The sequence below is a fragment of the Lepisma saccharinum genome, unplaced genomic scaffold, assembly GCF_977018435.1.
Source record: "Lepisma saccharinum unplaced genomic scaffold, izLepSacc3.1 HAP1_SCAFFOLD_137, whole genome shotgun sequence".
In the NCBI taxonomy this organism is placed as follows: Eukaryota; Metazoa; Arthropoda; class Insecta; order Zygentoma; family Lepismatidae; genus Lepisma; species Lepisma saccharinum.
The window spans coordinates 393,777-410,281 of NW_028142950.1; the positions used below are offsets into that span (position 1 = coordinate 393,777).

The 16,505-nt window shown below is 35.4% G+C and overlaps 1 protein-coding gene across 1 annotated transcript; it reads right to left on the minus strand.

The window, feature by feature from the left end:
• Positions 1-7,257: 7,257 nt before the first annotated feature.
• LOC145982346 (uncharacterized) lies at positions 7,258-15,638 on the minus strand. Its single transcript, XM_083115903.1, has 3 exons — positions 15,009-15,638; positions 9,185-9,369; positions 7,258-7,324 (listed from the first exon to the last, which is right to left on the minus strand). Exons 1-3 carry the CDS (start codon positions 15,384-15,386, stop codon positions 7,258-7,260), a joined length of 630 nt encoding a protein of 209 aa, XP_082972029.1. The 5' UTR covers positions 15,387-15,638.
• Positions 15,639-16,505: the final 867 nt, after the last annotated feature.

Below are 16,505 nucleotides of genomic sequence, written 5' to 3' on the forward strand. Positions count from 1 at the left end.
ACCAAACTTTGCAGGAATACATTGGATGTCAAGACACGTGGAAAAAACATACAAAACATAGGATTGGTGACATCAAGATTTTGGACGAATTTTTTAAGAATTTTCAAATTTTCAGATAGGAGGTTCCATATAAGGTCAAAAACTACATACTCAGATCTTCACCAAACTTTGCAGGGATACATTGGAGGTCGAGACACGTGGAAAAAAAGTACAAAACAAGAGATTGGGGTCATCAAGATTTTGGACGGATTTTTTAGGAATTTTCAAATTTTCAGATGGGAGGTTCCAGATAAGGTCAAAAACTACATACTCAGATCTTCACCAAACATTGCAGGGATACATTGGATGTCAAGACACGTGGAAAAAACGTACAAAACAAGAGATTGGAGACATCAAGATTTTGGACGAATTTTTTAAGAATTTTCAAATTTTCAGATAGGAGGTTCCAGATGAGGTCAAAAACTACATACTCAGATCTTCACCAAACTTTGCAGGAATACTTTGCATGTCAAGACACGTGGAAAAAACGTACAAAACAAGAGATCGGAGACATCAAGATTTTCGACGAATTTTTTAAGAATTTTCAAATTTTCAGATGGGAGGTTCCAGATAAGGTCAAAAACGACATACTCAGATCTCCACCAAACATTGCAGGAATACATTGGATGTCAAGACACGTGGAAAAAACGTACAAAACAAGAGATTGGAGACATCAAGGTTTTCGACGAATTTTTGAAGAATTTTCAAATTTTCAGATAGGAGGTTCCAGATAAGGTCAAAAACTACATACTCAGATCTTCACCAAACGTTGCAGGGATACTTTGCATGTCAAGACACGTGGAAAAAACGTACAAAACAAAAGATTGGAGACATCAAGATTTTCGACGAATTTTTTAAGAATTTTCAAATTTTCAGATGGGAGGTTCCAGATAAGGTCAAAAACGACATACTCAGATCTTCACCAAACTTTGCATGGATACATTGGATGTCAAGACACGTGGAAAAAACGTACAAAACAAGAGATTGGAGACATCAAGATTTTGGACGAATTTTTTAAGAATTCTCAAATTTTCAGATAGGAGGTTCCAGATGAGGTCAAAAACTACATACTCAGATCTTCACCAAACTTTGCAGGGATACTTTGGATGTCAAGACACGTGGAAAAAACGTACAAAACAAGAGATTGGGGTCATCAAGATTTTGGACGAATTTTTTAAGAATTTTCAAATTTTCAGATGGGAGGTTCAATATAAGGTCAAAAACTACATACTCAGATCTTCACCAAACATTGCAGGGATACATTGGATGTCAAGACACGTGGAAAAAACGTACAAAACAAGAGATTGGAGACATCAAGATTTTGGACGAATTTTTTAAGAATTTTCAAATTTTCAGATAGGAGGTTCCAGATGAGGTCAAAAACTACATACTCAGATCTTCACCAAACTTTGCAGGAATACTTTGCATGTCAAGACACGTGGAAAAAACGTACAAAACAAGAGATTGGGGTCATCAAGATTTTGCACGGATTTTTTAGGAATTTTCAAATTTTGAAATGGGAGGTTCCAGATAAGGTCAAAAACTACATACTCAGATCTTCACCAAACTTTGCAGGGATACATTGGATGTCAAGACACGTGGAAAAAACGTACAAAACAAGAGATTGGAGACATCAAGATTTTGGACGAATTTTTTAAGAATTTTCAAATTTTCAGATAGGAGGTTCCATATAAAGTCAAAAACTACATACTCAGATCTTCACCAAACTTTGCATGGATACATTATGTGTCAAGACACGTGGAAAAAACGTACAAAACAAAAGATTGGAGACATCAAGATTTTGGTCGAATTTTTGAAGAATTTTCAAATTTTCTGATAGGAGGTCCCAGATAAGGTCAAAAACTACATACTCAGATCTCCACCAAACTTTGCAGGGATACATTGGATGTCAAGACACGTGGAAAAAACGTACAAAACAAGAGATTGGAGACATCAAGATTTTCGACGAATTTTTGAAGAATTTTCAAATTTTCAGATAGGAGGTTCCAGATAAGGTCAAAAACTACATACTCAGATCTTCACCAAACGTTGCAGGGATTCTTTGCATGTCAAGACACGTGGAAAAAACGTACAAAACAAGAGATTGGAGACATCAAGATTTTCGACGAATTTTTTAAGAATTTTCAAATTTTCAGATGGGAGGTTCCAGATAAGGTCAAAAACGACATACTCAGATCTTCACCAAACTTTGCAGGGATCCATTGGAGGTCGAGACACGTGGAAAAAACGTACAAAACAAGAGATTGGAGACATCAAGATTTTGGACGAATTTTTTAAGAATTTTCAAATTTTCAGATGGGAGGTTCCAGATAAAGTCAAAAACTACATACTCAGATCTTCACCAAACTTTGCAGGGATACATTGGATGTCAAGACACGTGGAAAAAACGTACAAAACAAGAGATTGGAGACATCAAGATTTTGGACGAATTTTTTAAGAATTTTCAAATTTTCAGATAGGAGGTTCCATATAAGGTCAAAAACTACATACTCAGATCTTCACCAAACTTTGCAGGAATACTTTGCATGTCAAGACACGTGGAAAAAACGTACAAAACAAGAGATTGGAGACATCAAGATTTTCGACGAATTTTTTAAGAATTTTCAAATTTTCAGAAAGGATGTTCCAGATAAGGTCAAAAACGACATACTCAGATCTTCACCAAACTTTGCAGGGATCCATTGGAGGTCGAGACACGTGGAAAAAACGTACAAAACAAGAGATTGGAGACATCAAGATTTTGGACGAATTTTTGAAGAATTTTCAAATTTTCAGATAGGAGGTTCCAGATAAGGTCTAAAACTACATACTCAGATCTTCACCAAACTTTGCAGGGATACATTGGAGGTCGAGACACGTGGAAAAAACGTACAAAACAAGAGATTGGAGACATCAAGATTTTGGACGAATTTTTTAAGAATTTTCAAATTTTCAGATAGGAGGTTCCATATAAGGTCAAAAACTACATACTCAGATCTTCACCAAACTTTGCAGGAATACTTTGCATGTCAAGACACGTGGAAAAAACGTACAAAACAAGAGATTGGAGACATCAAGATTTTCGACGAATTTTTTAAGAATTTTCAAATTTTCAGAAAGGATGTTCCAGATAAGGTCAAAAACGACATACTCAGATCTTCACCAAACTTTGCAGGGATCCATTGGAGGTCGAGACACGTGGAAAAAACGTACAAAACAAGAGATTGGAGACATCAAGATTTTCGACGAATTTTTTAAGAATTTTCAAATTTTCAGAAAGGATGTTCCAGATAAGGTCAAAAACGACATACTCAGATCTTCACCAAACTTTGCAGGGATACATTGGAGGTCGAGACACGTGGAAAAAACGTACAAAACAAGAGATTGGAGACATCAAGATTTTGGACGAATTTTTGAAGAATTTTCAAATTTTCTGATAGGAGGTCCCAGATAAGGTCAAAAACTACATACTCAGATCTCCACCAAACATTGCAGGGATACATTGGATGTCAAGACACGTGGAAAAAACGTACAAAACAAGAGATTGGAGACATCAAGATTTTCGACGAATTTTTGAAGAATTTTCAAATTTTCAGATAGGAGGTTCCAGATAAGGTCAAAAACTACATACTCAGATCTTCACCAAACGTTGCAGGGATACTTTGCATGTCAAGACACGTGGAAAAAACGTACAAAACAAGAGATTGGAGACATCAAGATTTTCGACGAATTTTTTAAGAATTTTCAAATTTTCAGATGGGAGATTCCAGATAAGGTCAAAAACGACATACTCAGATCTTCACCAAACTTTGCATGGATACATTGGATGTCAAGACACGTGGAAAAAACGTACAAAACAAGAGATTGGAGACATCAAGATTTTGGACGAATTTTTTAAGAATTTTCAAATTTTCAGATAGGAGGTTCCATATAAGGTCAAAAACTACATACTCAGATCTTCACCAAACTTTGCAGGGATACATTGGATGTCAAGACACGTGGAAAAAACGTACAAAACAAGAGATTGGAGACATCAAGATTTTCGACGAATTTTTTAAGAATTTTCAAATTTTCAGAAAGGATGTTCCAGATAAGGTCAAAAACGACATACTCAGATCTTCACCAAACTTTGCAGGGATCCATTGGAGGTCGAGACACGTGGAAAAAACGTACAAAACAAGAGATTGGAGACATCAAGATTTTGGACGAATTTTTTAAGAATTCTCAAATTTTCAGATGGGAGGTTCCATATAAGGTCAAAAACTACATACTCAGATCTTCACCAAACTTTGCAGGGATACTTTGGATGTCAAGACACGTGGAAAAAACGTACAAAACAAGAGATTGGGGTCATCAAGATTTTGGACGAATTTTTTAAGAATTTTCAAATTTTCAGATGGGAGGTTCAATATAAGGTCAAAAACTACATACTCAGATCTTCACCAAACTTTGCATGGATACATTGGATGTCAAGACACGTGGAAAAAACGTACAAAACATAGGATTCGGGACATCAAGATTTTGGTCGAATTTTTTAAGAATTTTCAAATTTTCAGAAAGGATGTTCCAGATAAGGTCAAAAACGACATACTCAGATCTTCACCAAACTTTGCAGGGATACATTGGATGTCAAGACACGTGGAAAAAACGTACAAAACAAGAGATTGGAGACATCAAGATTTTGGACGAATTTTTTAAGAATTCTCAAATTTTCAGAAAGGAGGTTCCATATAAGGTCAAAAACTACATACTCAGATCTTCACCAAACTTTGCAGGGATACTTTGGATGTCAAGACACGTGGAAAAAACGTACAAAACAAGAGATTGGGGTCATCAAGATTTTGGACGAATTTTTTAAGAATTTTCAAATTTTCAGATGGGAGGTTCAATATAAGGTCAAAAACTACATACTCAGATCTTCACCAAACTTTGCATGGATACATTGGATGTCAAGACACGTGGAAAAAACATACAAAACATAGGATTCGGAACATCAAGATTTTGGTCGAATTTTTTAAGAATTTTCAAATTTTCAGATAGGAGGTTCCATATAAGGTCAAAAACTACATACTCAGATCTTCACCAAACATTGCAGGAATACATTGGATGTCAAGACACGTGGAAAAAACGTACAAAACAAGAGATTGGGGTCATCAAGATTTTGCACGGATTTTTTAGGAATTTTCAAATTTTCAGATGGGAGGTTCCAGATAAGGTCAAAAACTACATACTCAGATCTTCACCAAACTTTGCAGGGATACATTGGATGTCAAGACACGTGGAAAAAACGTACAAAACAAGAGATTGGAGACATCAAGATTTTGGACGAATTTTTTAAGAATTTTCAAATTTTCAGATAGGAGGTTCCATATAAGGTCAAAAACTACATACTCAGATCTTCACCAAACTTTGCATGGATACATTATGTGTCAAGACACGTGGAAAAAACGTACAAAACAAAAGATTGGAGACATCAAGATTTTGGTCGAATTTTTTAAGAATTTTCAAATTTTCAGATGGGAGGTTCCAGATAAGGTCAAAAACTACATACTCAGATCTTCACCAAACTTTGCAGGGATACATTGGATGTCAAGACACGTGGAAAAAACGTACAAAAAAGAGATTGGAGACATCAAGATTTTGGACGAATTTTTTAACAATTTTCAAATTTTCAGAAAGGATGTTCCAGATAAGGTCAAAAACGACATACTCAGATCTTCACCAAACTTTGCAGGGATACATTGGATATCAAGACACGTGGAAAAAACGTACAAAACAAGAGATTGGAGACATCAAGATTTTGGACGAATTTTTTAAGAATTTTCAAATTTTCAGATAGGAGGTTCCAGATAAGGTCAAAAACTACATACTCAGATCTTCACCAAACTTTGCTACCTTCATTTGGTGCAAAGGTACATAAACCTTAATCTTAAAACTCAGCTAGCTTATCTACAGGGTAGGGTTCTTTGTAGACAACGAAACCAGACAGGATGCCTTCCAATGGAGACGTTTAAACGAATATATTATTTAAACACAGGATACATGGAGTAAGAATATTTATATGATAAGCTACTTTCTTCTATGCTTTTTTATTATTTTATTTTCTCTATCTGTATATTCTTCTATCTGGACTTCCTTCGTAATGGGCAGATCTGGATCGGGACTTCCTTCTCAATGGACGGTCTGGATCTGGACTTCCTTCTCAATATGGAGGATCTGGATCGGGACTTCCTTCTCAATGGGCGGTCTGGATCGGAACTTCCTTCTCAATATGGACGGTCTGGATCTGGACTTCCTTCTCAATGGACGGTCTGGATCTGGACTTCCTTCTTGTCTCCTTTGTGAACTTCCCTCTGGATTTCAATTTAGGTTTTGACTATTTAACGAATGCCTTTATCCTTTTCCAACTTTTTCCTCCAAGCTTTGGGAATAATACTAATATCCTCCCTTGGGGCTTCGATCGGAACGCGCCACCACTAACTAGGTACAACAGAGTGTATACTTGGTGCCGCCGATTGACATGCACATCCAAGTAGGTGCTACAGTTAAACTGCGCAACCAAAAAGTGCTGTGGGGCGTCGATCAGAACGCGCTCGCCACTGATGTAAACAAAATTTCCGCTACGGGAATGGTAAATCAACCAAACAGATGCAATATCTGTTCAAAGACACAAACTTGTATCAGTGCTTTGACTTCCTTAATTTTCATATTAACTTACATGTGATCATTGATTTGATTTATAAGATATATATGTTAATTTACTTCTTTCATATTTATTCTTTGTCTTCTTATAATATATTCTATTGTTTTTCATCTTTCCAATTTGCTTTGTTCTTATTTATAAAGTTATTCATATATATTATGCCAATTCTTAACCTTGCACGCCTGGTGCTGCCATCTCTATTCGTCTTTGGCAAACTATTCACATTACTTGGTCCTATTGGGTACGTAACACAATATTCCCCCCTTTGGCCATACAAAAAAATTTGTCGTAATATATATATATATATATGCAGATACATTTTTTTTCAAATTATATATGTACAAGTCTATTATTTCTTCTTGACGCTTTCTTTCTTCTCTTCTGTACAATTATATCTTCTAATGTTGTCTAAATTCTCTCTCTTCTTTCTATTTTTTGTTTCTAGATATCTTATCACCACGTTCCAGAAATATTCATGACCTCTCAAGTTATTTCTAGATATAAAATATAATTCTTCAATTACTCATCTCCTGCAAGTCTGCTCGTATAATCTCTCCAAGATAGTCTTTACCTAACGATGTCCTGCTAAAAAAGTAATTTTCATTTCACCCTTTTCTCCTTTCAGCAATCTCTCTACAGATTATCAGTTAGCTCAGATTTTTCCGTTTCAAAGAACTCTCTCTCTTCTCTAAGTTGACCATCTAAGTGTTTTTATCAGCTACAATAATTCTTCACCTTGATTTCATATCAGCATGTATCTAGATATATTTATTTTCTGTAATTACAACCCATTCTCGGAATACAACAGATTCTTTTTCTAACTTCTGGGATTACAACCTGTTTCATTTGCACTTTTCTAAATACACGATGACTTTTAATCGTCTAAGCTTACAAAGAATATGTTTTACTGATACTATTCGATCTTCTTTCATATTTTCTTCTCCTTTTCCTGAGAGTTTTCTTCATGATTAACTTCCTTCTGTGCCTAACTGTTCTCTTCTTTCTCTTCTGTTCGTACAATTGAAAAGTTTACATCCATTTTCCATATTACTTTCTTTGGCATCTCTTCTTTTACAGGTTTGATCTTTCACTATCAGTCTCATTGTTCAATCGAGTGGTGACATAAATTACCATTTATCATTCTTTCTTAAGATATCACTTGCAGAATAGATTTTCCTCCAACGATGACTATCATATATATACGTATATCTTTTTACAGTAACTAAATTTTTCTTCTGGTGAACTGGAACTTTTTCAGAGAACTTTAATAATTTTAGAAACATACGCTTGCCAGTCTGTAAATCATAACATCTCCATACTTAGCACTAGTCAGTCCTATTTGTATCTTCCAATTCTTTCAAATACTCGTTGCTTGTCACTATCTTGTTTTCTTTTTTTCTTCCTATTTTTCTTCTATTTCTTCTATTTTCTTTTCTATTCTTCTCAAGATCCTTCCTCCTCCTCTTCCAACTTTCTTCTAATAAAGAAATTACTTTCATTTCTCTCTTCTTCAAATCTAGTTTCTGCCAAGACTTCTTCTGTTCTAGATCTTCATCAAATGCATGCTCTCCTTGTCTTTTCCGTCTCGTCTTCTTCTTCCTTCTCTTTGGCGAAGTAGAATCAAAATCAATTTGATCTATGTCGACCCTTCTTAGCATATTATTAACTTTCTTCAGGTTCTTTTCTATTTTTAATTTCTTTCTCTTCTTCTTCTTCCATGTCTTTACGTGAATATATCTATATCTCATTTTACTTTTCTTCCTTCTTTGTTTACATCTTCGGTTATGTGTATGCTTCTTTTCTTCCTCCGTCAGAGACTCGTCACTGGAACTTTCTTCTTTCATCTTCATTTTGACATGGATTTCTTCATCATTACATTGACAACTAAATTTTTCATCTCTTTCTATTCCTCTTTCTTCTTCTTCTATTTTCTCATCTTCCTCTTGTTTGACCTCTTTAAGTTCCTGAGTGTTTTCTTCTCGTAACTTTATAGCTACTTCTTCTGTCTTGCTGTCATGCTCGTCATTGGACCTTTCTTCTTTCATATTCCAACTTCTATCTTCTATCATGACCTTCGCTTCTCCTATCTCGTTTTCGTTTTCTTCTATTCTGGAAACATCTACTTCTTTCTTGCTGTCATTTTCTTCTGTTCTTGAAACGGCTAATTCTATCTTGTTTTCATTTTCTTCTATTCTGGAAGATACTGCTTCTATTTGCGATTTATTTCGAAAAAATTTTCTTTCCATACTGTTGGTTCAGTGTATATTCTCCTCTCTAAGTTTTGAAACTTCTTCCTCGATGGTCCTATTTATATCCACGCTTTTGTTTTCAATTAGCAGTGTTGTTTCTTCTATCTTCTTTTCCAATGATCTTCTATTTTCTTCACATGTCTCGGTTATTTTCTCGTACATTTTCTTGCTTTCCTTTCTTACTTCTTCTAACTTTTCTTTCACTTCCTTGTTATTTTCTTCCAACTTTTCTTTTACTTCTCTGTTATTTTCTTCCGCCTTCCTATTACTTTCTTCAATCTTCTTCAGTTCTCTGTTATTTTCATTTATCTGCATTGACAGCTTTTGGAACATTTCCATCAAGTTTATTTCTTCTGTCTTCTTCTGCTTTTCTTTTAGCTTTTCCTTCTTGCATTCCTTACATGTATAATCTTCTTCCCTTTTACTTATTGATATGTATTTCTCCTTTCTTATTCCTTCGCACGTCCAATGTTTCATTTCCTTACATGTGACACAGAAAATAATTTCTTCCTTGTTTCCTTCCTCTCCGCAACAAATGAAAGTTTCCCTTTTTTCTCCGTCTTCCTTCATTGTAGCTTCCCCATTCTCATTTCCATCTTTATCCTTTTCCTCCATTTTCAATTATTCTTTCTCTCTTCGCTGTCTGGTTCCTAATTCTCTAGCCCCAAAAGTTGGTCGCCATTTATTTATGCTACCTTCATTTGGTGCAAAGGTACATAAACCTTAATCTTAAAACTCAGCTAGCTTATCTACAGGGTAGGGTTCTTTGTAGACAACGAAACCAGACAGGATGCCTTCCAATGGAGACGTTTAAACGAATATATTATTTAAACACAGGATACATGGAGTAAGAATATTTACATGATAAGCTACTTTCTTCTATGCTTTTTTATTATTTTATTTTCTCTATCTGTATATTCTTCTATCTGGACTTCCTTCGTAATGGGCAGATCTGGATCGGGACTTCCTTCTCAATGGACGGTCTGGATCTGGACTTCCTTCTCAATATGGAGGATCTGGATCGGGACTTCCTTCTCAATGGGCGGTCTGGATCGGAACTTCCTTCTCAATATGGACGGTCTGGATCTGGACTTCCTTCTCAATGGACGGTCTGGATCTGGACTTCCTTCTTGTCTCCTTTGTGAACTTCCCTCTGGATTTCAATTTAGGTTTTGACTATTTAACGAATGCCTTTATCCTTTTCCAACTTTTTCCTCCAAGCTTTGGGAATAATACTAATATCCTCCCTTGGGGCTTCGATCGGAACGCGCCACCACTAACTAGGTACAACAGAGTGTATACTTGGTGCCGCCGATTGACATGCACATCCAAGTAGGTGCTACAGTTAAACTGCGCAACCAAAAAGTGCTGTGGGGCGTCGATCAGAACGCGCTCGCCACTGATGTAAACAAAATTTCCGCTACGGGAATGGTAAATCAACCAAACAGATGCAATATCTGTTCAAAGACACAAACTTGTATCAGTGCTTTGACTTCCTTAATTTTCATATTAACTTACATGTGATCATTGATTTGATTTATAAGATATATATGTTAATTTACTTCTTTCATATTTATTCTTTGTCTTCTTATAATATATTCTATTGTTTTTCATCTTTCCAATTTGCTTTGTTCTTATTTATAAAGTTATTCATATATATTATGCCAATTCTTAACCTTGCACGCCTGGTGCTGCCATCTCTATTCGTCTTTGGCAAACTATTCACATTACTTGGTCCTATTGGGTACGTAACAACTTTGCAGGGATACATTGGATGTCAAGACACGTGGAAAAAACGTACAAAACAAGAGATTGGAGACATCAAGATTTTGGACGAATTTTTGAAGAATTTTCAAATTTTCAGATAGGAGGTTCCATATAAGGTCAAAAACTACATACTCAGATCTTCACCAAACATTGCAGGGATACATTGGATATCAAGACACGTGGAAAAAACGTACAAAACAAGAGATTGGAGACATCAAGATTTTGGACGAATTTTTTAAGAATTTTCAAATTTTCAGATAGGAGGTTCCAGATGAGGTCAAAAACTACATACTAAGATCTTCACCAAACTTTGCAGGAATACTTTGCATGTCAAGACACGTGGAAAAAACGTACAAAACAAGAGATCGGAGACATCAAGATTTTCGACGAATTTTTTAAGAATTTTCAAATTTTCAGATAGGAGGTTCCATATAAGGTCAAAAACTACATACTCAGATCTTCACCAAACTTTGCATGGATACATTATGTGTCAAGACACGTGGAAAAAACGTACAAAACAAAAGATTGGAGACATCAAGATTTTGGTCGAATTTTTTAAGAATTTTCAAATTTTCAGATGGGAGGTTCCAGATAAGGTCAAAAACTACATACTCAGATCTTCACCAAACTTTGCAGGGATACATTGGATGTCAAGACACGTGGAAAAAACGTACAAAAAAGAGATTGGAGACATCAAGATTTTGGACGAATTTTTTAACAATTTTCAAATTTTCAGAAAGGATGTTCCAGATAAGGTCAAAAACGACATACTCAGATCTTCACCAAACTTTGCAGGGATACATTGGATATCAAGACACGTGGAAAAAACGTACAAAACAAGAGATTGGAGACATCAAGATTTTGGACGAATTTTTTAAGAATTTTCAAATTTTCAGATAGGAGGTTCCAGATAAGGTCAAAAACTACATACTCAGATCTTCACCAAACTTTGCTACCTTCATTTGGTGCAAAGGTACATAAACCTTAATCTTAAAACTCAGCTAGCTTATCTACAGGGTAGGGTTCTTTGTAGACAACGAAACCAGACAGGATGCCTTCCAATGGAGACGTTTAAACGAATATATTATTTAAACACAGGATACATGGAGTAAGAATATTTATATGATAAGCTACTTTCTTCTATGCTTTTTTATTATTTTATTTTCTCTATCTGTATATTCTTCTATCTGGACTTCCTTCGTAATGGGCAGATCTGGATCGGGACTTCCTTCTCAATGGACGGTCTGGATCTGGACTTCCTTCTCAATATGGAGGATCTGGATCGGGACTTCCTTCTCAATGGGCGGTCTGGATCGGAACTTCCTTCTCAATATGGACGGTCTGGATCTGGACTTCCTTCTCAATGGACGGTCTGGATCTGGACTTCCTTCTTGTCTCCTTTGTGAACTTCCCTCTGGATTTCAATTTAGGTTTTGACTATTTAACGAATGCCTTTATCCTTTTCCAACTTTTTCCTCCAAGCTTTGGGAATAATACTAATATCCTCCCTTGGGGCTTCGATCGGAACGCGCCACCACTAACTAGGTACAACAGAGTGTATACTTGGTGCCGCCGATTGACATGCACATCCAAGTAGGTGCTACAGTTAAACTGCGCAACCAAAAAGTGCTGTGGGGCGTCGATCAGAACGCGCTCGCCACTGATGTAAACAAAATTTCCGCTACGGGAATGGTAAATCAACCAAACAGATGCAATATCTGTTCAAAGACACAAACTTGTATCAGTGCTTTGACTTCCTTAATTTTCATATTAACTTACATGTGATCATTGATTTGATTTATAAGATATATATGTTAATTTACTTCTTTCATATTTATTCTTTGTCTTCTTATAATATATTCTATTGTTTTTCATCTTTCCAATTTGCTTTGTTCTTATTTATAAAGTTATTCATATATATTATGCCAATTCTTAACCTTGCACGCCTGGTGCTGCCATCTCTATTCGTCTTTGGCAAACTATTCACATTACTTGGTCCTATTGGGTACGTAACACAATATTCCCCCCTTTGGCCATACAAAAAAATTTGTCGTAATATATATATATATATATGCAGATACATTTTTTTTCAAATTATATATGTACAAGTCTATTATTTCTTCTTGACGCTTTCTTTCTTCTCTTCTGTACAATTATATCTTCTAATGTTGTCTAAATTCTCTCTCTTCTTTCTATTTTTTGTTTCTAGATATCTTATCACCACGTTCCAGAAATATTCATGACCTCTCAAGTTATTTCTAGATATAAAATATAATTCTTCAATTACTCATCTCCTGCAAGTCTGCTCGTATAATCTCTCCAAGATAGTCTTTACCTAACGATGTCCTGCTAAAAAAGTAATTTTCATTTCACCCTTTTCTCCTTTCAGCAATCTCTCTACAGATTATCAGTTAGCTCAGATTTTTCCGTTTCAAAGAACTCTCTCTCTTCTCTAAGTTGACCATCTAAGTGTTTTTATCAGCTACAATAATTCTTCACCTTGATTTCATATCAGCATGTATCTAGATATATTTATTTTCTGTAATTACAACCCATTCTCGGAATACAACAGATTCTTTTTCTAACTTCTGGGATTACAACCTGTTTCATTTGCACTTTTCTAAATACACGATGACTTTTAATCGTCTAAGCTTACAAAGAATATGTTTTACTGATACTATTCGATCTTCTTTCATATTTTCTTCTCCTTTTCCTGAGAGTTTTCTTCATGATTAACTTCCTTCTGTGCCTAACTGTTCTCTTCTTTCTCTTCTGTTCGTACAATTGAAAAGTTTACATCCATTTTCCATATTACTTTCTTTGGCATCTCTTCTTTTACAGGTTTGATCTTTCACTATCAGTCTCATTGTTCAATCGAGTGGTGACATAAATTACCATTTATCATTCTTTCTTAAGATATCACTTGCAGAATAGATTTTCCTCCAACGATGACTATCATATATATACGTATATCTTTTTACAGTAACTAAATTTTTCTTCTGGTGAACTGGAACTTTTTCAGAGAACTTTAATAATTTTAGAAACATACGCTTGCCAGTCTGTAAATCATAACATCTCCATACTTAGCACTAGTCAGTCCTATTTGTATCTTCCAATTCTTTCAAATACTCGTTGCTTGTCACTATCTTGTTTTCTTTTTTTCTTCCTATTTTTCTTCTATTTCTTCTATTTTCTTTTCTATTCTTCTCAAGATCCTTCCTCCTCCTCTTCCAACTTTCTTCTAATAAAGAAATTACTTTCATTTCTCTCTTCTTCAAATCTAGTTTCTGCCAAGACTTCTTCTGTTCTAGATCTTCATCAAATGCATGCTCTCCTTGTCTTTTCCGTCTCGTCTTCTTCTTCCTTCTCTTTGGCGAAGTAGAATCAAAATCAATTTGATCTATGTCGACCCTTCTTAGCATATTATTAACTTTCTTCAGGTTCTTTTCTATTTTTAATTTCTTTCTCTTCTTCTTCTTCCATGTCTTTACGTGAATATATCTATATCTCATTTTACTTTTCTTCCTTCTTTGTTTACATCTTCGGTTATGTGTATGCTTCTTTTCTTCCTCCGTCAGAGACTCGTCACTGGAACTTTCTTCTTTCATCTTCATTTTGACATGGATTTCTTCATCATTACATTGACAACTAAATTTTTCATCTCTTTCTATTCCTCTTTCTTCTTCTTCTATTTTCTCATCTTCCTCTTGTTTGACCTCTTTAAGTTCCTGAGTGTTTTCTTCTCGTAACTTTATAGCTACTTCTTCTGTCTTGCTGTCATGCTCGTCATTGGACCTTTCTTCTTTCATATTCCAACTTCTATCTTCTATCATGACCTTCGCTTCTCCTATCTCGTTTTCGTTTTCTTCTATTCTGGAAACATCTACTTCTTTCTTGCTGTCATTTTCTTCTGTTCTTGAAACGGCTAATTCTATCTTGTTTTCATTTTCTTCTATTCTGGAAGATACTGCTTCTATTTGCGATTTATTTCGAAAAAATTTTCTTTCCATACTGTTGGTTCAGTGTATATTCTCCTCTCTAAGTTTTGAAACTTCTTCCTCGATGGTCCTATTTATATCCACGCTTTTGTTTTCAATTAGCAGTGTTGTTTCTTCTATCTTCTTTTCCAATGATCTTCTATTTTCTTCACATGTCTCGGTTATTTTCTCGTACATTTTCTTGCTTTCCTTTCTTACTTCTTCTAACTTTTCTTTCACTTCCTTGTTATTTTCTTCCAACTTTTCTTTTACTTCTCTGTTATTTTCTTCCGCCTTCCTATTACTTTCTTCAATCTTCTTCAGTTCTCTGTTATTTTCATTTATCTGCATTGACAGCTTTTGGAACATTTCCATCAAGTTTATTTCTTCTGTCTTCTTCTGCTTTTCTTTTAGCTTTTCCTTCTTGCATTCCTTACATGTATAATCTTCTTCCCTTTTACTTATTGATATGTATTTCTCCTTTCTTATTCCTTCGCACGTCCAATGTTTCATTTCCTTACATGTGACACAGAAAATAATTTCTTCCTTGTTTCCTTCCTCTCCGCAACAAATGAAAGTTTCCCTTTTTTCTCCGTCTTCCTTCATTGTAGCTTCCCCATTCTCATTTCCATCTTTATCCTTTTCCTCCATTTTCAATTATTCTTTCTCTCTTCGCTGTCTGGTTCCTAATTCTCTAGCCCCAAAAGTTGGTCGCCATTTATTTATGCTACCTTCATTTGGTGCAAAGGTACATAAACCTTAATCTTAAAACTCAGCTAGCTTATCTACAGGGTAGGGTTCTTTGTAGACAACGAAACCAGACAGGATGCCTTCCAATGGAGACGTTTAAACGAATATATTATTTAAACACAGGATACATGGAGTAAGAATATTTACATGATAAGCTACTTTCTTCTATGCTTTTTTATTATTTTATTTTCTCTATCTGTATATTCTTCTATCTGGACTTCCTTCGTAATGGGCAGATCTGGATCGGGACTTCCTTCTCAATGGACGGTCTGGATCTGGACTTCCTTCTCAATATGGAGGATCTGGATCGGGACTTCCTTCTCAATGGGCGGTCTGGATCGGAACTTCCTTCTCAATATGGACGGTCTGGATCTGGACTTCCTTCTCAATGGACGGTCTGGATCTGGACTTCCTTCTTGTCTCCTTTGTGAACTTCCCTCTGGATTTCAATTTAGGTTTTGACTATTTAACGAATGCCTTTATCCTTTTCCAACTTTTTCCTCCAAGCTTTGGGAATAATACTAATATCCTCCCTTGGGGCTTCGATCGGAACGCGCCACCACTAACTAGGTACAACAGAGTGTATACTTGGTGCCGCCGATTGACATGCACATCCAAGTAGGTGCTACAGTTAAACTGCGCAACCAAAAAGTGCTGTGGGGCGTCGATCAGAACGCGCTCGCCACTGATGTAAACAAAATTTCCGCTACGGGAATGGTAAATCAACCAAACAGATGCAATATCTGTTCAAAGACACAAACTTGTATCAGTGCTTTGACTTCCTTAATTTTCATATTAACTTACATGTGATCATTGATTTGATTTATAAGATATATATGTTAATTTACTTCTTTCATATTTATTCTTTGTCTTCTTATAATATATTCTATTGTTTTTCATCTTTCCAATTTGCTTTGTTCTTATTTATAAAGTTATTCATATATATTATGCCAATTCTTAACCTTGCACGCCTGGTGCTGCCATCTCTATTCGTCTTTGGCAAACTATTCACATTACTTG

Excerpts from the sequence above, each read along its gene's own strand:
- LOC145982346 (XM_083115903.1), bottom strand. The coding sequence starts at position 15,386 with ATGGAGGAAAAGGATAAAGATGGAAATGAGAATGGGGAAGCTACAATG. Across the intron at positions 9,370-15,008 it reads CGGAAGAAAATAACAGAGAA|CTAAAAGAAAAGCAGAAGAA; the intron begins GTAAAAGAAAAG and ends AAGAAGGAAAAG. Across the intron at positions 7,325-9,184 it reads AACAAGGAAGTGAAAGAAAA|GACATCGTTAGGTAAAGACT; the intron begins GTTAGAAGAAGT and ends CTTTTTTAGCAG.